At 36.3% G+C, this 24,819-nt stretch overlaps 1 protein-coding gene across 1 annotated transcript; it reads right to left on the reverse strand.

The window, feature by feature from the left end:
* Positions 1-467: 467 nt before the first annotated feature.
* Positions 468-13,860, reverse strand: LOC107193872 (nuclear receptor subfamily 2 group E member 1). The gene is made up of 4 exons (XM_015583441.1): positions 13,794-13,860; positions 2,855-3,091; positions 2,173-2,396; positions 468-1,139 (listed from the first exon to the last, which is right to left on the reverse strand). The coding sequence occupies exons 1-4, from the start codon at positions 13,858-13,860 to the stop codon at positions 468-470; spliced, it is 1,200 nt and encodes a 399-aa protein (XP_015438927.1).
* Between the last annotated feature and the right edge of the window lie 10,959 nt (positions 13,861-24,819).

Consider the following 24,819-nt stretch of genomic DNA (forward strand, 5'->3'; position numbering starts at 1 on the left):
CCCTAGCTTACAGCACAATGTCCTAAAATGTGTAATGCACGTCTTTGAAACAAAAAAACGTAAGAACCCTTTAAAAATTGTCCTGTTTCAGAGGAACAAACATTTTCAGAAATGGTAGTACATTTTCTTACGAGCTCGAACTGTAATCTCCAAACCTATATCGACCATATATTTTTTCATAGGCCTTCTTAAACTCTATCAATCTGTTGTAGATCCAACAACAGTAACCGCCCGAGTACTTTCGATTTCATTAAAAAATTGTCTACACTTCATACAACTCTAATTATATGCTCCTCCTCACCCTCTGTCCCGAACGTTAACATCAGAAACTTCAACCATTTCAACAGCCGAGCTCCTTACGTTTCATCAACATCTATCAGATTCCTTCTACATCACAGAAGGCTTTAAACTTCTCAACGCGTGAACATGACAACCAACTTTCTCCAAGTTCGTCACCGTTTCCATGTTCAAGCAGCTTTGTACATATCGCAAATGATCCTCTCGATGGGGATGATGCCGATGGTCCTTCTGAAGAACAGCTCCTCGATCGCGTGGGTGGACACGGAACGAAGCGATGGCAGCAGCAACAATAATTTCCCAAACCTTAAGGCGCCAAAGGAAGCGCCGCTGAGCCTCTGTCCAAGAGCAAGTTGCGCTCCGTCTCTTAATCTCGCCACAGCAGCCGCGTCTCTGAGCCTACTTCCGGTACCAGGGGACGCTGATCCGTTGCTGCTCCTGCTACTCGGTAGTGGCTCACTGTCCAAGCCAGCCTTGAACAGCACGATCGCCCTGATGCAGGCGAATTCGTGCTGGTCCAGGTTCATCGCGTGGAAACCAGCCAATGTTTCTCTGAATCGATTCACTTCGACCGCCAACCCTAGACTCTGAGGACCAGGAGGAAGAAGCGCAGATGGGTCCAATGTCGGGAGAATTTGGGCGGCCGCGAGCAGGAACAATTCTCTCCAAGAGGACTCCAGCAAAGTAAGCTGGTCCTCCATGGCCAGGTTCGTTCCAGCCGCTAGGTCCCGCGCCCAATGAACGTTTAGGAATAGTAACCTTGCTGCTTGCTCGCAGATGGACTCCGCGGTTATCGCGGGCATCAGCGGCACGGACGACAGACCAGCAACGCTTACTGGGATCTGGAAGATTAAGGACGTTTTTATGTTGTGGTCTTAAAAGCAGATGGTGTTTCGTTGGGTTTTGACGGGTGTTTGACGAATTGCGAATAGAATGTATGGTTTTCTTTTGGACTCTGGTAAAAATGAAAGTTGGTACTCAGACCTCTGTAGATTAATATTGGATGTTATGACATGTTCATATAGCTCATCGAAGGAGAAGTTTGTGGGACGTGATCTTAGGGATTCGATTCCATTTCATGTTTGTAATTGTAAATCATAATGTATGCTACCGTTCAAAAGTTTGGAAGCAGTTTAATCGAATCTTAAACAGTAAAGTTACTGATCTTTTATTACAATCTATCATATATGATAACATTAGCATAAAAGTAACAAAAAAACTGATCTATCAAATTTCTGCCGCATCGAAGCAACCATTTTTATTTTTAATAATTTCTAAATAAATTCTGAGCATTCTGTATATTAGTTTCTTAAAACATTCTATGTGTAAATTTTCCTATTTTCTTTGAGATACTGTCAGAGTTGAGTGGCAGACCAAATTAAAAAGACGCGTACATGAGGAAAATGTGATAAAATACAGATCTTTTAAGAAATGTGGTTAGAAAAAGGAGTTTTTTCTGCAAAGTAGTCAGAACACGTTAACATTTAACATATTAACAAAGAATTACTTGTTTAAGTATAAAATATGACTATTTCTAAACTTCAGGACGGTAGTGTATATGTAAAGATCTATGAATGGTGACACAAATTATTTGTAAGTAACCAGATTATTAAGTAACAACTTCAATTATAGTTTAGAATAACAATTTCGCATTATTTTGAACTTATGTATTGAATGATTATTGAGTGTAAGTTTTTCAACGAATTTCAATCAATTTAATTGTTAACTTAGAATTTGGTATTGTAATTTACAAGAACTCATATTTGAAATAAGAGTTTAATTTATTGAAATACTGTGTGGGATGAGTGGTACGGCACATTATTGAAAATTATAGTCGAGAGAGTAATAGATAGTAATTTGCAGAATTACGCTTACCTTCGACATGGCCATGCTGTTGCAGTAAACATGGTGTGGAAGGGCATGTTGAGGGGTTGGCGCTGCGACGGAAACTCGGGGTTCGGTCGGTGGCTTAGGCAAAGCCAGATCTAATGCCCCCGCTGGTGGGGGTACCATGTTGGCCATCATTTCGGGCTCTTTAAAATATAAAGCCATCTGCCTCCGCAGAGTCGAGTTTCGTGGACCACGTTCGTGTTGCACAGCTGGAAAAATAAGAAAATTCGCGTTAATGCACCGTTTACCACAGATTAGGGGACAGATTTATTTATTTATTCTATGCATCGATAAATTTATTTATGAATCATTCTATGCTTGGTAATCATTTGATTCGAAAGTGGCATTGTAACGGTCAATATTTAAATAAAATAATTTTAATTAATATTTTACTAAGAAATTTTATACATAAATGACAATAATCGTGTCTACAGTAATTTACAGACATATGAATGAAAGGCTTCAAAATTTTAAGACAGTAATAATTGGAATTCATATAAATGTAGTTGCACGAATTTCAAAATATTAATTAAACATCTGTTGTATTTATAATTTTGTAAGCTTCGTCGTTAATATAAGAGTTATATTTTGTTAAAAATTGTTATACTTATAACCAGTCAACATTTCACGATATTTGGAATTTTACAATATTTTCATTTCAATTTACCATCTTTGTTCATTCCAGCCTGAATGCACTTAGCCAAGCGGCAGGCTCGACATTGATTCCGATGCGTTTTATCCACCATGCAACCCCCTTCAGACTTCGCTTTACAGACATACTGACGATTTCTTCGTATCGATCTCTTGAAGAAACCAGCGCATCCGTCACACGCGAATATACCGTAATGCTTCCCTGACGAATGGTCCCGACAAACCTTGCACGGAATATCGTAAAGAATGCGACCTGAAACAAAAAAAGATAAACTGGTTAGTTTGCAAAATAAACTATATCGACTTAAAAATTAATATTTACATTTATAGTTTGTCACTGTTATATACTATCAATTAACATGTGTTTTAATAAAAAAAAACATATGGAAGAATATTTAAACGCGAGTACTTGCTATAAAATTCTTTGTTGCGTTATAAGATTATATTTAAAATTTTCACCTGCATAAATTGACAATTTTACGATTTTAACCGTATTTCTTATAAGATCAATTTAACTTTTTTATATATTTTTATTCAAGAATTGTTAATTAAAAATTACTATGCATAAGAATCTTGATATTATGATTTTATTTCTACACAAACAGAAGCAACATATTGTTCATACAGTGGCTCTATGATCGTCCACTATATCTTCCAGTTTCACCGTACGTTCCGCCTACGGTAAGGGAAAAGCAACATTTAATAACTCGAAAAAACCTGCGAAAATTCCGCAGACAAACGAAACGTCGACAGCCCTCTCAGTAAAATTTTCTTCTAGATTCGTTTCAATATCTCTAACCTGGACAAAAGAATCGCCAAAGAAAAACTCGCCCCCGCGAATCGATCGGCGACTAAACGGCGTGCATTGTTACCCCATTCTCGACGGCGAAACGACGCAGAAAAGCTGTGTCTAATCCGAAGAATGCCCGGTATTTTGGATCGGAACCCGTTTACCAGCGAAAACACGGATCCCATGAATAACAGCGCGGTGGCACCGATGAATGGGGATCGATTTGTCGCCAAGTTCGAAGGACCTACTGGACGCCGCGGCGTACGCGCCTCCTCTATACCTGTTCGCGTTCTGTGGCCTTCTCTACGTGGGACAGGCAAGGGTGTGGTGCGTTTATAATGGGGGTACCAACTCGTTGTCACGGGGGGCTCCGCCCACGCCATTGAGCTCAAACGGGGGGGTGCCTCGTGAATGGGGGCTGAATGGACCGGATGTGGCTGCTGCATTCAGCGGCCCTTAAGTGAGCAGCCCGAAACACGACACTTCGCCTCGTATCGCCTGATCTCCCTTGATCGGTTCCCTGCGCTCCTTTATCTTACTTAACGTGGATCTTATTATATGGGAGAAGGTTAAACGTTTTCGAACTGTTCCCTCTCTCTCTCGCTTGCTCTCTCCGGTCGACTCGACGTTCTTTCACCCCCGCGGACCACGACCGTGGGGGTGGATGGTAAAAAATGTGTACACCGATGGTCGAAGGTTTATCGATGGGCATCGGAGGAACAGTTTTTCTAGGAATATATTTGCTCGAGAGATAAGAGCGCGGGATTCTTGTTTGGGTGACGCGTCGGTTTTTGGCATCGGCTTTTTGGGTCGAGTTTATTGTGCCCCCTCTTGTTTGCACTGAATTGCTTTGTGATGGTCGGGAACACGTGGCGAACAGTGTTGTCCTTGAATACTGTGTGTGCTTTGTCTTCCACAGTTGCTTTGGAATCGTTCTTTTCAGTTTTTTTTTATCGATTTCAAGATGTCCTATAGTTGTTTAGTACATATTGGGGGTTATTGTTTGAGGATAATCAGTTTTTTTGACTTTTAAATACATTGATAACGGTAACATTTTTAAAAAATAATGATTACGTATAGGTGTGGGATAGGTTTTGTATCTGAAATTCAGATGCAGAGGGAATTTTCTTTATGTGATTATTAGACTGAGGATATTTATGCAAATATAGATCTCTCGGGATTCATTCACAGGAACTGGAGTTAAACAAAGATCTATTTAGTTTATTTACTATTTTACCATTTTCCAAAGAAAATAAAATATTCTATAGAATTTATCAAACTCTTAGGTATAGTGAATTCTAGAGACTCGTGTGTGCTATAAAGACAAATTCCGTACTCTAGTGAGAATCTATCTAGTTGTTTAATTTTTCTTATGGAAAATTAAGGATATGAAACTACGATCGTTGAAGTAGGTGACTTCACCGTGCAACCCCATGTACTAATGAACGAAAATACCTTTTGAAGTGCGTATTTGTAGAAATTATTTGAACTTTGTTGTCACATGCATTTAATATAAACAAATTAACGAAATTACAATATTCTTTGTTAATATGAAATATTTAATATACTTCATAAGTAGAAATACGTCAGTATAATAAGTATGATAAATGTAACAATAGATTAACGTTTTGTTTAAGAGATCCACTCTTAGTAACCTCTCTGAAGACGGAAATTAAAACGTGGAACAAGTAGGAACAACCTGTTGATTTCGCAAAGCTGTTTGCGCACATCATTTGCTTATCAATCCGATTCGGATCTGTCATATTCACTATTTTCTGGAAATTTTAAGCTTCATTAAAAAAAATAAAAACTTGCTACAGTCAGTTATCTAGTAAATTATTAATCAGAGTGATGCATAGAGTGTATGCTTACTGACCGCTGCAACGGGTTACAATGAAGGGGTTGCTCCCTTGCAAGGTATGATAACCCTTTTCTCCCTCGATGAAAGGAAAGTTGAATCGAAAGAGCGTTTTTAAATAATTAGTTAAACCTTCGTTCGACAATAGTTTATTCGTTTAAGTCAAAAATAACTTTCAGTATTCATTTTTAATCTTATTCTTTTCTATTAGTTTGCAACTGACATTGGTCCAATATACATTTTCCATTATTATTAGAACAGTTTTCATATATTTTAGCCATTTCCATTCAATCTAATAGTAAATACAATAAAAGATTAAAGAGAAATGTGACATAAAAAAAAATATTTTGAACTGTAATGAGTGTGTCAAATTTTAGCGTGTATCAATTGAAAACGTTCTTTAATTTAAAGTAACTTAACAGGTAATACTAGCAATCTATTTCATAAACAATTTCTTTATTTTGGGTTGTCATTCTATGGTTTTACATTGGAACATGATGTAATAGAATATTATTTTCACAATAGCTTCGATGTATAAAATGTTCAAGTGACCCTTTCGAAGTAACCCATAGTACATATTGAAGTACAAAATAATTGTAAAACATCGCAAGTTAAATGGAGTGGTCTATTCCAAAGAGCGTTATAGTATCAGAGTACTCTGTCCCCCAGTGAAAATTGTATTTTTTTTTTATAAAAATGAACCATTCCAACAGGTTGATTAGCATTAACACTCGTCATTGGTAGTTTAACCCTCATGCACTGTTCAAGTAAATATCGCATTATTATTTCTCCAAATAAATCGGGCCTGAATTACGATCAAGTTAAAAAAATTTGTTTCCCTATTGTTAGACTAACATACGTAACCTATCCGTGTCAAATTAATTTACAAATTTCTATAATAGAAAATACAACGAAGAATCAAATTGGCCCGAATGGAGCACGTATGTTAAGACGAAAACAAGAAAATGTTGAAAAGACGCAAGACGAAGGTGTCTCCATAAAAGTTCCCGCGTGTTTTATCAACGAAGGCGAATTTGTATCTATTGTTACGCGGGTGCACACTGTCGCCAGTTTTGATACTATATATTTTTAAAAGAAATTCGCCGGAGCGGAAAGAAGGCGTAGACGTAGGAACGCATGTTCACATCGGCGGAATCACGCGATGCAATTTCTGCGAGCCGATATGTTCGTGGGATGCATAAAATTTGCATTCGTACGGCGTGGCTCGCGAGTCATTCGCGATTGAATTTTTCATTGTGCCGGAATTAAGGTCTGTATTTTACCGATCAGCGGACATATTCCTGTAGCCGTTTTCCTTTCCGTCGGCTCGTCAATCATTCATATACAAGTTTTACAACGATCGACGTTTGTCCCCTCGGCCAGAAAGGAAAAAAGAGAAAGAGTGAGAGAGAGAAAAGAAGCGAATGCGTTGGAAGTGCACGCTTGCTTACGATTAGTCACACGCATATCGCGTGCTCGAAGCTGGAACACGCGTATAGAGGGACAGCAAAATCGACATGCTTTCTCCGGACTTTCTTTCCCCTTATCGTTCTTTTATTTCTTGATAATGACCGTGGATTGACTCCTTTCTTTAGATAGTTCATTAATAGGTGTCCCGTTTAACCCATTCAGGATCGATGTTGCGTTAATGCAACATTTCATTTGCACTTTTTTTTAGTCAATTCACGGTATTGAATTCTGTTTTTAACATTGTGGTTACAAAAGGGAATTCCAGGAATTTGCTTAATAATTTTATCATTACTGTTTCTTCTTTCACCTAGGTATGTGAATTTTGTACAGAATAAAAAATCTTATGTGTAAAAATCGTCTTATTTCACTGCTTAGTTCTTAATGGGTTCATTTTGTTAACATAGTGTTGTTTACGCAGTATTGACTGTTTACTTTGGTGAAATATCACATACGATTATTATAAAAATCACTAGTAATGTAGAAAATATGAGATTGGGGATTCTGATTAATGAAAGAGCAAAATTATTAGTTTTGTAACGATTCAATGAACTTTATGGAATCATTAGACTGTAGCGAAATGTTAAGTATCGTATAGTTGTTTTAAAAGTCCAAGAATATATATTTAGTAGTCAATTAAATCTCTCTTTTAGTAGAATTAATTAAACCTCGATTCAATCTCTCCTCAGTATTGACTCTCATGAATTAATAAGTCTTTAAATCTCTCAGCCAAAAAGCATTTATGTTAAAAAATATGTATCTAAACACATATTTATGTATTAACATCACTTAAATAATTCATTTTAACTTGCATATATTTAACAAATCAATAATTTGGAATCGTCCTTTTTATTTTTCTCTTTTAGTTGAATAGTTAATAATTACAAAAGAGTATAATTGAGAATAATTGAGATGGCAAAGTGACTTTTTTTTGTACACATTTAAGTTCTATCGACGTACAATTAAGAGCCGCGGTAATTATATTTTGCGTTTTCCCTTCGAAACGTTAAAATTATGGCCTATTGAAGTCCGCCGCCCTAGGACTTCGTCTGTCGTCGGAGGGGTTAGTGTCAGCGTGGATTCAACCGGATGTGATTCACTCCCACCGAAGCGTCATTTGTGCATTCAGAACTTTTCTTTATTGAAAGCCTATTGGTCGGGTAATTTCGATGATACGAGTTCGTGACGATAAAACAGAGGAGAAAAGTTCGTCGCGATTACAGGTCGCGAAAGGGTGAAAAAAGAGGTAAGTCCCGCGTATACCGCGACGTCGAACGGAAAGTTGAACGTAACTTCGAGTCTCGAAAGTTCTGCCGAATGGCCGGGTAATTTTACTCGCGTGCATTTATCGTTTTTATTTATTAACACGTTCATTGCTGATCGAGTCACACGCGAATCGTGAAAGTACAGTCGCTTCGTGAAGTAAATTAACGTTCCCACAAAACTGTTTGAATTTAGGAGAAATGATGAACGATGTATTACTATTAGACGACACGTTCTGATGGTTATTTCGTCGTTTATGGGACATTTATTAGTGTGTATAGTATTTATTTTAGCAGTATCTTAACATAATTTAATATTAACACTAGAACCACCGATTGGAAACGTATATCTATTTCTATTAGATCGATAAACACAACAAAGTTTCCAAAATATTAAAATACATAAATTAACTAATTTCTTTCTTTTCACACTGCAATCAAAGTTGTGAAAGATCTCAGAAAATGTATTGTAACATTTTAACTATCGTTATGAGATTGTACTAACCAGTCGTTTTGACTGCTCTGATAGTTCTAGGGTTAAACACGGTTGGTCATTAATCTACTTCTTTACTTAAGCTTTGTTTTAATAAAAAGTTATGCCAGGTAGAATATGTAAATTAGTAAACACGAACCGAACAACAGTACGAGGCCAAGAATCGCAATTAATGAAAGAGTAAAATATTATATTTTAAACATTTTCATAAAAGTTCTGAAACAGTAGTTGTATAACATACTTGTATTCGGTTTTGACGTGCTAGTTTCATTAAATCATTGTGGAATAGTTTGCTCCTTTATTAATTGCAAGATATGATTTTATCAATTTTTCTAGTAGCGTAATGCAACAAATAAGCGCTTTTGAACATTTTTGTACTGTGATGGCTTAATTGTTCTGTAACAGTAATTCCAAAGAAACATACAAAGAAACTTTATTCCAAAAAAGCATGCAGTTGTTTAAAGGGGCTTGGGATAATCTTTTCTTAAAAGTACCCGCGACGAAAAGACCCGAAGAATCGTGGGATTAAAGGGCCTTCACCGATAGTAATACAGAGGTTCAAATTTTCCTTCATTTCGTACGCACTAAACTCGGCTTTTTTTTCTATTCTTATTTCTAATAATTTTAGATTAGGTTTTTTCCACGGCGTATGATTTTCATTTCCAATAATATTAAAACATACTGTTAACTTTACTTTTACATAAAGCAATACTACAAATGAGATTCGTGTGGAACTCTAAATATTTTCAGATTTTCTACTTTTTAGAAAGCAGTGATATTAGTGTTTTTAATACATCAACTGCTACAGTTTTTACTATTGGGACAATATCATAAGAACACACAAATCTGTCTCTCTTAGCTATTAACGATGTAAGTATTTACATGTTAACTTGGACACTTATTACTTTCGTTATTACTTCACTATTAATTATATTTACGAAATGCTAAATGCTCCCGTTTAAAAATTAATTATACTTCTTCGTATAATTTAATGGCTCCGGTTACCGATAACTATAATGGTAGTGAACGTATTAATATTATTCATACAAAAATGTACAATAATACAATGTTTAGAAAGCTTCAAGTAAGTGCTGCAATGGAGAGGTACAATATACATATGTAGAGGTTATACAGTGGTTACTACACAGACGATGTAGGTATAGAAGGAGAATGTCTCGGACCACTTAGGTGATATCATCGTTCATATTGTCATCGTCCATCAGGTGTTACGCGATGTCGTTAGTGGAGCATGGGAATTTCGCGGCATGTGGCAGAAACCAGACGCCTCCCATCAATGTATGCGTACCTACTCGGTATACGTGCGTTCATCCGTCATCTGGTTGCCCCATCGCGGGTGCAGGGGTTGTGATCCACCCTGCAGCGAAAGATGCGCGCGATTCTTCTCTATCTGATTTTTTACCTTTCCATCGCCCTACCCCTCCCTCGTACAGTGGGTTCTACGTATTATTATGATGCTCTCAATAATCTCACGCGAACCACGGTTGAAATTAATTGAAAATAACCGGAGGGTTTTTTTACGTGCTTGTTCGTAGATATTTATGTTAGATTCTATTATTTTATATTTTCCATTAGATGTTCCTATTAGATATTTTCTATTAAATTATGAAATTATTAGAGCCACTGTACAGGAAGTATATATTTGTGTGTTTGTATAGAAATAAATTCACAATATCAAGGTTATTACACTGGATAATTTTTAATTAACAATTGTCCAATAAAAATACGAAAAAAATTAAATTTAGCTTATGTGATTGTAAAAGGTACAGTTAAAATTGTTGTCAATTTATAGAGGTGGCTGTAATAATCTGGTAATTTACTGCAGAATACAGTTAAATGAATGAACATTACTTTTCCATCGATATTTAAATAGCAAGAAATTTTCTTATGATTCTCCAAATCAAATGGATATACGGAATTGTTTTTTTAAAATGAGAAGAGAATTTGTTATTGCCAATATCTTTCTCTGAAAATTGCTGCTACATTCCTCAAAACTGAAATGAACATAAGTTTTCAATGTCTATACATAGATAGTCAAAGTGGTATAGTATTGTAGTTATGTCAAAGCATCGAACTAACAATTTTTTCTATATGTTAGTGAAGTTAACTCTATGAAAGTCTATTCCATTCAACTATAAGTATACGTTTGAGCAGAGTTACGTATAAAGAGGTCATGCAAGTAAACGATTCGTGTGGTTTTTAAAACAATTTTTGAAAGCGGCGGAACGTGACGGATATAAAGCACATTGATTTCTTAACAGATGATGCTCGTATTCAACCACCCGCGACAACCTGTTAGTGCGACCACGGAGATTCGTAGTTACCGTGTTATATTCGGACCATCTGGTGTTATTTTCTCATGGATGAATGCCACAAGGGAGGAATCATTTAAATGCACTAGCCGCTACCCTGTTTAAATGCCGCATATGCTATTTGTTTCACACGAGACGAGATGCGTGATGAAACCCACCCTTCCTATGTCGCTGTAATTAGCGAAGTGACCCGGTTTTCGATATGATTAATGCTTCGAACGTGAAAAATATACTCCAATTTCCAGGAAATTTAAACTTGTAATAAAGGAAGAAAAAAGACGAAATATGTTACATATTTGATAAATAAAAAAAGATCAAATACACTTAATTCTGTCTTTATACGGTTTCTTTTAGACGATTTTAATTTATCAGGGGCTAGAAAAAATTTAATTCTTTTTTTGTAAGATTTATTTCGATTTAACACGGTAAGATAAGTTTGCCCGTTTAAAAATCTTCACCTCATTGAATTTCAAGAGAAAACATTGTTACTTATTTTTCTACGAAACCGCTTTTAAATAAATGAAGAAAAATTGTTTATCAGGTTATCATATTATTTTTACTGGCTTTATGGTTTGGAGACAATCCATTTTTTTATATGCACGAAATCTCTTGTGTATTTTTTACACTGATTTTTTGGGAACGTATCTACCGTGTAAAAACAGAATTAAGTGTAGGCATAACCAAAAATTTCTAAAATGCATTCTTACACTTTTTAATAATCTAATCGTTGAAATAAACTGTATTTATTTAGTTTCATATTAAAATAACCTAAGGCCAAAATGACTTCCTTTACAATTCTTCCCAACGGAACAATATTTAACAAATGTATAATTACACAAAAGAAGTGTTTATTACATATACAAGAATTTTATTGCTTCTCCACAACGACATCCTGAACATTAAAAGTCAAATTACATTGTTCGCCGAGGGAAACCAAGGGTTTTAATCCACCGCATTTTCACGGATTAAAATCGTGGCCGGCCACCGATGGATGGTCGCTACGAGTATTCACTTTTACGAGCACCAGAAATCTGCGGATCGCGCGAACGTCCAATCACCTGCGAGTCCCCGCTATAGCGGAAGTGGTGAAAAAAATGGCAAAGGGTGACACGCCGTCCTTCAGGTACGATCCTCCGCAGGGTGGGTAATTATGACCATCGTCAACCGAAACACCAGGTTCCAAGGGTCGCGACACAACGGTTTTTATGACTGTGGTTTCGGAGCTAACAAGTGTCGTAAACGAGGGTTCCGTTATATTGTCGTCTACGCGGATCAAAATGGCTACCGTTATATGCGACGTTGCGGAGGCAAATATCTTTCTCTTTTTTCCTGTCGATTTTACCACGCATCGTGCAGACGGCGAATGAAAAGCGAGAGGTATTACGTTAATCTGTCGGGGTTGGGAACGATAATTCTTGGAAGCCCGAAAATCTCGGTGAGAATGGAAAATTGTAATACATAGAACAAGACTGGCTTCTCTATCGAAAAACGTGAAAGAATGTTTAAACAACTACAATTACCTGGAAGGACACTATTTATTAAAAAAATTATTAAATAATTATAAAAGATATTAGATAATTTATAATAACACAAATTACTGTATAGTTATTAAAAATGAAATTCATATAACGTAATCAATTTGTCGAATAAAATAGCTTTCTAATTATGTAATGATAGTGTGTATGTAAAAGTGTTATGATGATCAAACAACTGTAATCCAAAATGGTCGCTAATGGAAAACTTGCTGATGCGACGATAAATAAACATATTTAAGAAACAGACTGACTATTTTAGGTATACTCTTTACAGGGACCATGATGGATGTTGGTCGAAACATTTAATTGGGTTGTATGAGATTATTTTTTAGTTGATGATGCTGGAAACAGCATGGAGTGGTTCAAATGGAAGAATACGAGTTTTCTCCAACGCGTAGATCCAAAGAAGAATTAAAAATTTTATATGGAATACAGCTCATTTAATAACAGCTTTTAATTGTAAATCTGTTAAATAAACTTATTTAATATGAATCACCCTTGATTTTTCCCTCTTTTAGTAAAAATTTATGCTAATAATGAGATACAGTTGACAACATTTAAAAATCTTTGGTGACGTTTCCGATTTACATTACGATAAATTAATATAATACGACTTCAATAAAAAAAAATATAACAAGTATTAATACGTTGTTTTAAAGTCTGTAGTGGCGTTTTCCATCTGCATTAGTACTCAACTAAAGAGTATAACATTCGTATAAAAATATGTGAGAGCATACAATCATTAATTATGTATTTGGATGAATAAATCATTTTAATAAAATATTTGTAGTAATCCAACAATCCTGACAAAAATCTTCTCAACTATGTACCATTACAAATTTCCTCGTTTATCTCATTCGTAAAGGTTAAAAAATCGGTACATGTCAAATTTTTACGCTTACAGAAACTAGCAATCGAACACTTTTGAAAATATAAATTGTCACCCTCAGATTAAACTTGCAGTCAAATACTTAAAAAAAAGCGTAAATGTCACCCTAGCCTCTAATGTTCATTAATAATTAAAAAATACTTTCCCCTGTCGTTATTATTGTTCCAACGATACTACCCCCTTCTCTGTTTATGTGCGTGAAATTGTTTCAATAAAAAAAATAATAGTTCTATCCACATACGTTCACCACGAACTCGAACAAAATACCAGCTACTTTAACACATTCAATGTTACAACAAACATTTCAACCACGAAAACTCATCAAACTTACTCGAAGAAGCAGGCATCTTCGGCTGGGGCACAGGCATATGACCGATCTGCGGCTCCTGATTCTGCATCCTTACTCCACAACACACCACCACCACGCAGTAACTGTGAGTGAATCGCAGCTAACCAACAAACTTCGGCAACAACGAAGGATAATCACAAGTGAGAACAGTTGGCAGGATGGCCCGAACGCAACTGATGTAAACTGGCATGCGACGCAAAAGTACTTCCGCACCCCGAGACCCGTAGAGGACTACTCGACGACGGCCCTTTGCTTCCTGCCTCCGGGATACACTCGAAACGAGGGCTAACTTCGCGACGAAATGTAACTGACAGTCATCGTGGCCGGGACTTCTTGATGGTAAGCACGGTTCCTGACCGTTTTCAAAACAGGACAGGAGCAACGCCGTTCGGAACGCTTCATTGGACGACGACTTCCCTACCCTTCGAAAAAGGGCGGTCCTTACGAAAGGATCTGGTTCGTCCCCGGCTGCCCGGAGGGTTGAACGTCAGCCGGGTAGAGGTGGCGAACGAACGGGGACGTCAGATCTCCCCCACCCTGTGTCCACCCCTTTATCCACGTTCTATTCATCCGGCACGGAGGTGAAAACGAAGGCACTTCCACCCGTTTGTCGCGTCCGTGGTCCTGTCGCCGCACAATCGGCCCCTCCGTCATACCCCCCTACGAATTTTGTGCTACCCCAACGCCGAGGATTATAGATAATCAACGGGTCAATGGCAGTTTTTACGTTTTTCCTCGTTATGCACTGTATGACGAATATTTCGGGCTGGAAAAAGGTCTTTCTTTTGTAGAACATTTAGCGAGTTCTGGTAGCGTTTTCAGGATTCGATTTTTTTGGTAAAAATGGAGTAAGATATTGAGGAGATATGTAAATAAAAATATTTGTGAAAATAATAGTGGAAATATTCGTTGTAGTAATGTATTGCAGACAACAAATTTTTCTGAAACACTACTTTATTTCAAGTTTTTTTTACTTATTCATCCTCGAGACTTTGTCCGGGTGTGGACATTCGGTAAATTGGTTTGGTGATAGTAGCACGTAGATATTTCTCCCACTGGAACGTCCGTGATAATTGCTTAAATGCAAGTGTCTTTTTTTTTTTTTGAAGTTGTGAAGATTTCACTCTAATCATAGTAGGAGATCCATCGAGTGCTTTCTCCGCAACCTTCTGGATTGATCAGTGGAGTAGGGTTACTTGGATGTAGTATTGGGATGATGCTCCAGTCTGGTTTTGTAGTTTTTGCACAGCTTCGTTATTTCAGCAGACACCGGTATTATGTTTAAGTCTATGAATTTCATCATTACGAATATACGATGGAGCATTAACAACTGTTCTAAGAATTATGGATTGTAATGATTCAATCTTCGTAATATAACTTTTTCTTTCAAGTGGATTTGAAAGATATAAATTAGGTAGAAATTTGTTTCTTATTCTAAGAGTATATGGTAATATAAATAAGTTGTTGCATTTGATTTAATTTTTTTAGATTTTCATGGAAAATAGTATGAATAGAATAAAAATATTATGTTTTAATATATATCTTTAATATTTATTTGTATTTTATTCGTATTATTTTTCTGCATACGAGTATTTATCTAGGTATACATAGTATGGTCATAGTAGATTATTAAGTGGAATGATCTGTTAAGCAATTTTTTATTTGTAATTTCCTTTTTTTACGACAAAAATCACTTCCATTTTTTATCCACTTCTATAAAAAATAATTGGCGATTTTCTTTTATTTTCTATGTAGGTATTCCCAATTATTAAGTTTAATAAATAGGTTAAACTTCAAAATTTCCATTATTAGTATTGCTTAATTACTAATCCTTGAAGGTTTCCATCGGTAGTGAAAATTACATTTGTCTCAACTCAATAAGAAGTAAATAATAATAAAGTTAATAGCAACATAACTGACGTTTATACCAATAAATATTTTGTGGCATCGCAAGACAACATTCTTGTCAAGGTAGCATTAACAGTATTTGTAAAATGAGTACCATATATTGGAACTCATTCCAAATAAAATCATATTCAACAACCACATAGTGCCTAGATTTTTATAAACATTTCAATCACTTTAACCCTCCATTGGCTATCTGGGCCATTGACGATCCAAGCGAATTCCCATTTCTCGTGGAATTTCTTTCCAATTTTGATTTCAATTGAAAAAAATTTCAAAACATTTGGCCTAACCAACAATGTCATAATCTAGGAAATACTTTGATGAGTATTCCAGACTTTTTCAGATTTTCTGAAAACCTGAAACACTACAAAAAATTAGGCTCTGACATAAAGTATCCAGTTTATATACGGGATGTGAAAAAATACGTTCACCTGTAGAGGGTTAATTAAAGTCGAGACACATCTATTTAAAGATCGCAGAACAATTAAGGGGATCTATAAAGGGTAAGAAAATATATCTACCAAAACTGGCGTTCCTTGAAGATCGCCCTTAACCGAAACGAAGCCACATACACTGATCTCTCTTGAAATTTACCGATGCATGGGTGAAAATATTCAGGTACAGAGAAGCGAACGAAAGAGAGAGACGAACACATGGATAAGAAAAGCATAGAAAGAATGCGAAGGTCAGAAACCATTTCTCGTTTGTGTGCATTGAATAGAAAGATACGGCGGAGGCGGTTGAATAGAACGTACGCCATCGAATAATACTTCTGTGCAGGCAGATGCGCCGGTTCCTGACTCCCTGACTCCATCTTGAATTATCTCATGGCAGTTCCCTTCCTGACGAATGCTCCCCTCGGCCGGGAACCCAAATTGGGGTGCATGATATACGCGTACTCGCTAACCGAGTGCACGAATTACGCGAAGAATCCGTCATAACCGATGTAATATCACAGAGATTGGATCTCTCGATCACGCGTCCTCGATCACCTCATCCGGGTTTCAAGGGTCTGGCTCGATGATATCGCCTAATGCGTGCACAGGCAAACATTTCGTTCTTTAGTACGTGTGTTGTATGAAGATTGGTACGATAAAATAATTGCAGCGAGGAAGGGATTGCGATTAACTGAACGCTCAATCGGAGCAAGGAGGAAAAAATAGGATTGCGTTTGTGGGATTTTAGCTCAATGCGAGGCGTGAATTTATTATACTGATTGGAAGAAAAGTATTTAATTAAAAGGTTCAATATAATGTACGTTGGAAATATGTATATTCATACGTGTTATGAATAAATACTGTTGTCAACGTGAAGGAATAAACTAAAAAGTATTCTTGCGTATTTATGCAACATGAAGTAATAAAATTTTCTATGGAATGTATAAATTAGACAAAGTTATATAGAAGTTTTTTGAACAAAAGGAATTTTAATCCGAAGGAGTACAAACTTCAGTTAACACACACACAAATGACTAACTTCGTACACTCATCATTTCAATTGTTCATTCCTAATTGTAAATGCCTAAAGTAACGTACGTACTGTAATTTTTTAAATTTCGTTTAACGAAAATGTAGTATAGCTTCCAATTTGCACCTTTCACAGTCAATGAAAACGTATTGGAATTCAAAACAGTAATCAGACCTTAAAATAAAATTTATAATCATCAGGATTACGTACAATTTGATAAAATAAGCTGCAGAGTAAATTTTCAACATTGAAATCTCAAACATGACAAGGAATTGTGTAACAATATTGTAAATAACTCAAGAAAATGTATATAGAATGCTACCTTTTTTGAAAAAAAGATTTATTGACATTTGCTGAGAATGGTATTTTTAATATCTACGTATCCCTTAATTAAAACTATTTCACTGCTTTATTATAAATAAGGGTTTAGTCCATGAGTTTTTCATCACTTCACGAGTTTATTGAGACTTGCTTAGATATATACGAAGTAAATAAAGTAAAGAACCGCATAAAGCATGCGGTGGATTATTTAAATTACTCCAGCATTACAGGAACGAACAAAGATTTCGTCGAAGGTTACTCCTCTTCGAATTTATACCTTGCATCCTCGACTTGCTCGGTATGTATTCAGCGTTGGAAGATCAAACTTTACCAAATGTTCGCTGGACCGTGGTTGGTTTTTGGCTTTGGCGCAATATGTCGATAGAAAGAGAGAGAGAGAAACAGAGAATGTCCCGAAACGGTCTTACAAAAACGTACTCCCATTGTCTGTTGCATTGATGCAAGATGGTAGAGGGGCCACAAGGGAATAAGAGGCTCCAGTGGCTTTGTCAAGAAGGCAAATGCAGCTAAACGACCCGTAATAGGACCGGAATCAAAATACAATTGTCTATCGGACGCGGGGAAAGAATGTTCACAATGACATTGAAGTGTGTCGAATTTTTCCTATTCGGTTTCGTATAGACTTTGTAACAAGCATGAAAATAGCAGAAGAATAGTCCGTTTTTTCTCAGTTATCTAAATCTCTTTTCTTTGTACGATTCTGAGTAGAAAATTGCGCATTTTACAATCATAGTCACAATAGTACATCTTAACACTTCGACAATTTTGAATTTTTCTGGCAAGATACTGAATAAAACAAATTCTGCGATGAAATTTGATAAGGTTAAAAAAATAATTATTCTGACTTGACTATTACTGGAAAGTAAAACACTTCATTAAAATAACAGGCGCGACGAAGTTCGAAAAAAATTGTTTCAACTCTATTACGCAATTGCTCAGAACGAGGTTGGTGGTGTGCGTCTAGTTCCTGTTTAAGGGAGAAGGGCGTTATTGCATTTGGGGGTAAATTTGTGGTGGGAGCTCAGAGTGGTGTATAATGGTATCGATTTTTCGCATATATAACATCATAAAGGTAATACGTGTTTATTGACTCATTGAGAATATATTCATTCCTTGATTGTCATTATTTACTTCATTTCAACTTTGAAACGAACCACTTATTAACTTTTATATGTGTAATAATAATACGAAATAAATGCATGCAACATAAAAGAGCAATATTTATTCCTATGAAATCAATATAATCTGCGTTATATCGATCTTCATTGTAATAATATGGCATTACTTGTACAAAAGAATTGAACCAGTCGATACGGTTCACAGCTGTCTCGTTACACAAAATTCAATTTACATCGACACACCGCAAAATGACAACAACCTAAGCCACCTTCATAATCACGGGTACAATTGACCTAATTTCAAAGTCACTTCCCTTAAGTTTCACTTCCCGTTAAATACTTGGACAAAGTATCCCCAAATCTTCCAAAACCTCCACCATCCTATGAGTCCTTTCAAGATAGTCAATATATCATCGCAAAGACCACATCACGGTATACGGTGTTCAAGTAGCGTCCCAATTGATACAAATACCGTTGCACCCCTACCGAAAACAACTTTGCACCCAGCAAAAGGATCCTCCTCCTCGGATGAGGTCGCTCTCAGCTCTAGTGGAGAGACTCGCCAGATAAATGCCGAGAGATAGGGCGCCGATAATAGGGTCAGTTCGTAAGCAACACAAAGCCAGTTTAGTACAAGCTCCCTGGCCTAATCGTGCCACCAATATTGTCGTTAATTCGACCGACCATCGATCCGGACAAAGAGTTATATAAGTAACGGGTCGACGGGTGGTCTGGGGCTGCGGTTCCAGTCGACGTCGAATGTACACGAGACTGGGGAAAAAGGGAGAGATACGGTAGCCAGGGTAAGCAGGGCCTGGAAATGGCCTCGTACTTAGCCAGTCTAAATCCAGAAAACTTGCGATGGCCAGGTATAGGGATCCTGGCCTCTGTGTCTTATGTCGCCGCTATCTTTCTCGACATCTACGGGAACGTCTCGACGGGACCGTGGTAGGAACGATAATCCCAGCGACAGGGGGCTATTCACTGTTTGCGCCTTGTTTTACTGGTATTGCATTTAACGAGGTTCCGGGAGGCTCGTCCTTTTGGCGAAAGCAGCTCGTAAGCCGCAAAACTGTGGAGGAGTGAGAGAGCCCCTTTTTTACGGCGCTCCGCTACGTTGTTTGGAAGAATCACGCGCCTTTCGGAACAACCCCCCGGAAGCAACCACCGCGCGCGGCAGGGAGATGGATGTTTGCCTTTTGTCTTTCTCCAGCGCCGCCTCGGACTCCGACGCCATCCACACCCCACCATTTCTCCCTCGTGGGCTTGGCGTGGTGCTTGTCCACCGCGGAATTAATGGGTGTAGGTAATTATTATGAGTGGACTGCGAAATTTTATACAAGTTCAGATTTCTGTAGGTTAATTTATTGAGCTAGAATTATGTCAAAGACTTGTTTCCTTTGAAATTTATATCAATCTTTATAAAACAATTTTTATTGGGCTGCGGTTTATACGCAGTGTAGTAAATACATAAACATAAAATCTTTATCTTTTCATATATCAATATACTTGTTATTATGTATCATCTGAGTATTTTTTAACTGAGTATTTTTTTTAACTACGATATATTACCGAACAACTTGAACAATGAAAGGAAGACAAAATTCTTTACTTTATAAAACCCTCAATATTTTCATTTATTACCGGTACTTATATTTTCGACTTAAGAAAACTACTTTCTCTTTGGAAAGTTAATGAATTGAAATTTGTCATGTATAGGATAGATAGGGCTCTAAAGAACAATTATTTTTTAAATATATGAAATTAAAAACAATAATTTAGTAAACTGAATTATGCACGTAAACTTGTACCTCTTGGATAAGTTATAAAACTGTAATTTGTTAATAAGTATCCCAGAAAGTAAGTCGTGAAAAAAGTAAAAATAAGCAGTAAGTACATGAGTAACGAATATTCCTAACGCCTAAAAGTTATTATTAAGTTTTGCCTCAGAGAACATTGCAAAACTTCTTGTCGCAGTAAATTTAAATCTATAATCGGTTCAGTCGTTCCAAAATCGGGAACATCCGTATAATCTCGTGACAAAAAGTAAGGTCATGCTCTGTCTATCGGGGATCAAGAACGATCTCTTCCTTTGAGGAAAAAAACGCTGGGCCCTATTAAGTCGTCTTCAAGGGCCAAGGAAGAGATCTTGCAAAATTAGGTTGACATTTTCCTAGTCGAAGCGCCTTTTCGTTCGGGATCACTGGAGCAAGTGATAATCCCATAGCAATCATACGGTCGACTTGCCAGACATTATGGAGCGTCCGTGGATTCCGTCAAAATTTTGAACGGGCCCCAGCATTGAGAATAAGACGGAGGTTAGGACCGTGAGCAGCGAGTACCGCGTTAATGGAGGATAAGCTCGTGCTTCTGAACTGACTCCGTTTCTGTTCCTCGGATATTCTTCTTGCTGAGTTCACCTGCCTTGTCTCTTTAAATCTGCTCGATGCCCTGCTGTTCACCGACAAAGAAATATTTCTGTTATGTACAAATTGTTGCAAAAATAATTCGCGACTTGAACTGTTGGAGAAGTTGAATATGTATTTGCACATTATGAAAAATTATAGCCGAGTTCAAAGAACTGAAACTGACTGAAACTAAGTCTGAACACTTGACTTTTTACAAATTATTTATTTTAGCTTTAAGGTGTAACATAAGTTCATGTTTGGACTTTTAAAACGAAAATTTGGAAAAGTAGATGGTTCTAAATATTATAATGTAACTATAGAATTTGTGAACGCTGTATGAATAATTTATCATGAACAATTAGTTGAGACATACAACAGACTACATGTAAAATACGTAGTCACAAGATGACTAAATGGCGTTCGGTCAAACATAACAAAGGGATGGTATTCGTTATACTTTTAAATAATAGATGCTTGATTAATAATACCGAGTTGCGCATGAAAGGAAGAAAGTAGCAGTTCTAACATTTAAATAAAATAACTATAAAACACTTGATCGCTATGAACTTAATTTCAGTTTCACATTGTTCAAATTGTGCACCTCTCAGAGTTCAAAAATTCAAATCGTATCTCTTGTATTTTTTATGGTTAACATTAACCAACAAAGTATGCAGTTTACATACGTTGCTAATTTTTCATGTCACTTACATATAATACTCAACTGTATTTAATACAAATATACAGAAAATAAACGTAAGATAATGTAAAATATAGTACAATAATAACGTAAAATTATTAGCGGTTAAATGCTCTAAAAAAAACCTACAAAATGTAAGAAGCTTAACAATATTTGAAAAATCACTTGCTAATTTGTTTCCTATGGATACTAAACAATGAACTGCACGCGACTCGACACATCATATTTCATTCGGGGCTACTCCACTCGCGTGATACATGAGATCATTTTATCTTCACCGCGATTAGACAAAATGACGTAGCAGAGCAACCTGTTGCTCTTCTGTCTAACATCGGTAAAGCATCGTGCGCACGCGAGAAACGTTATGGGAAACGCGAAGCATATGGCCGGATCGATACCGTACGAACACGGGGATCGCCGATACCCCGCGTTTTACCTGAACAGCGAGGGTGAAAAGTGGTTGTCCTGTACGATGAAACACTGTGAAATCCGCCATATGCGAAGTTACGGTCTCATGAGAACGCTCGGAGGCCTCTCCGGTTTAAATGCAATTTGACATGGGAAATGGATGCTCCCTCGCGATCGCGAAAATATTACTCGTCAATGATTTTCGAGGGCTCCTACGGCCTACATTATCCTATATTTCTGTATCGATCTCGATAGGAACCTACGAATGCGTGAAAATTTCAAAGCTGTTTCAATACTTACACGAGAATGGACCCGATTATTGCCGGATATATTTGATCAGATGCTTCCGTGAAATTTTATTAATGCATACAGTGGGTCAAAAAAGTATTCGTACACCCTTTAAAACAGAGCAACTCTTTCAAAATTTGACCAAGTGACTTGAGTTTATTTATGGAGCTAGAAGGATTATTATACTAAATGATGTGTTTGAAAAATTTGCGAATGTCGAAAAAATAATAAATGTTGTTTCTTACAACTGTTTTGTTACATATTTTATCAGATGCTTCCGTCAAGTTTTATTAATGCATACAATGGGTCAAAAAAGTATTCGTACACCCTTTAAAACAGAACAACTCTTTCGAAATTTGACCAAGTGACTTGAGTTTATTTGTGGAGTTAGAAGGATTAGTGTACTAAACGTGTTTGAAAAATTTGCGAATGTCGAAAAAATAATAAATGTCGTTTCTTACAACTTTATTATCTAAGACTGTAATGAAAATTTAATAAATATATTTCGAAGATTTATGTCAGTTATATACATGCTGCAACTTTTATTGAAATCGGTTAATGCAGAAACGAGTAACAGGCATCGAAAGATGTAAGAATCTTTAGATATACTCCAGTTGTAGGTCAAAAGTCGCGAAAAACTGCGATTTTCAACATTTTTAACCGTTTGTATCTCATAACAACGTTAACCGATTTCGATGAAATTTTCAGCATGCATATAACTAACATAACTCTAACCAATGTATTCGTTAAATTTTTATCACAATCTCAGATAAAAATATCGCGAAAAGCGACCTTTATTATTTTCTTCGCGATTCCGACCAATTGCAACTTTGTCAACATTTTGTTAACACATCAATTAGTACACTAATCCTTCTAACTTTACAAATAAACTCAAGTCACTTGGTGAAATTTTGAAAGAGTTGTTCTGTTTTAAAGAGTGTACGAATATTTTTTTGACCCACTGTACATAGACGCGCGGCTGAAATTTTTTAGAGGTGTTTGTAAATGAATATTCTATCAGATATGGTGGATATTGATTATGATGAAGCCATGCTGAACTTCACCCTTTACGGTCGCTTTTTATACCTTCAATGTGTGATTATGTAGACACTGTCATTTGTACCTTATGTTTATACTGGTAGATTTTTAGTGGTATTTCGTGACATATTATTTTAGATGTAAACACAACTTCTTGTTACAAATTATAACCTTAGATAAATCATGGAAACACTGTTTTACAATTTAGTTACGTATTATACATAATGATACGTATCACTGTAGTATTTTAATATTGATTAACCAGTGTAAAATTTTAAGAATGAATGTGGAATAAGAAGACTTTAATAAACATTGTTGTGATAAAGTTCTTCATAATACGCTTGAATTTTACAAAATAAAATATACCAAATTTCAAAAACTGTATATTGTTATCAACTTAATCTACATAGAAAGTCTCAATAGCGGAAATCGAATAAATAAATCTGATTCCTATTTATGTATTTGAAATATTTTGTTACAGTAATATTGAGTAACATTAGGTGTTAGTAATATTCTATGATTGTCTTTTGTAAGAACGTTTCATTAGATAGTTCTATATTTTAATTATAGTAGGTTACCATTTCTTATTTGTGCTATTGGAATTAGTAATCAATATTCTGTTGATACAAACGCATACAAGTTTTGAGTTTTATTCCAAAATACACTAACGATATAGCTTAAATCGTTCAAATAATATCTACTAATATTACGATCTACGATTAACGGTGAGCACAGTAAATCATCAATGAGTGTTCGAAGGCTCCCCGGCACTGACAAGTAGAGGTCCCTAAGTGTAACGCTGACTTTTTAATGAGGTTTATCACACTGATAGAGCTTGGAATTCTGAATTCAATGATATTTGTTTCAGCCACAAATAGCCATTAGTTTATGAAATATTTAATGTTCAATGCCGAGGAGCCTTCGAATACTCATCGATAATTTACTATACCTACTTTCACTTTGCATATCTTCCTATTATAACAACGGCTTTCCAATCTCTACCAAACTTCATGATTCTTTGTCTCTTACAAAAATGAACTAGAATCGTTGTAACAATGAAAATTTAGTAACATCCCGTAAGCAGAAATCTACCAAAGACGTTAAAAGTATGTTCTTAGTTTCCTTCTTGAAAAATCACAGCTAGGTATCCTGTCCAAGTATCTTTTTCAGTTCTAAGATTACTTGATCCGGCGTCCATCTTGTCGCGTGAACTGCCGCGATCTTTGACAAAGTCCAAAAAACAAGTCACGATGTTAAGAAAGAGAAGACGCGTAACGTCTGGCCTGGGCGACGTTAACGTTCGTTAGTCGGCCGGATGTTCACTGTTATGAAAA

Source organism: Dufourea novaeangliae, unplaced genomic scaffold (assembly GCF_001272555.1).
Source record: "Dufourea novaeangliae isolate 0120121106 unplaced genomic scaffold, ASM127255v1 scaffold3, whole genome shotgun sequence".
NCBI classification, from domain to species: domain Eukaryota; kingdom Metazoa; phylum Arthropoda; class Insecta; order Hymenoptera; family Halictidae; genus Dufourea; species Dufourea novaeangliae.

Excerpts from the sequence above, each read along its gene's own strand:
- LOC107193872 (XM_015583441.1), bottom strand. The coding sequence starts at position 13,860 with ATGCAGAATCAGGAGCCGCAGATCGGTCATATGCCTGTGCCCCAGCCG. Across the intron at positions 3,092-13,793 it reads GAAGATGCCTGCTTCTTCGA|GTCGCATTCTTTACGATATT; the intron begins GTAAGTTTGATG and ends TTTTTGTTTCAG. Across the intron at positions 2,397-2,854 it reads GGCTGGAATGAACAAAGATG|CTGTGCAACACGAACGTGGT; the intron begins GTAAATTGAAAT and ends TTATTTTTCCAG.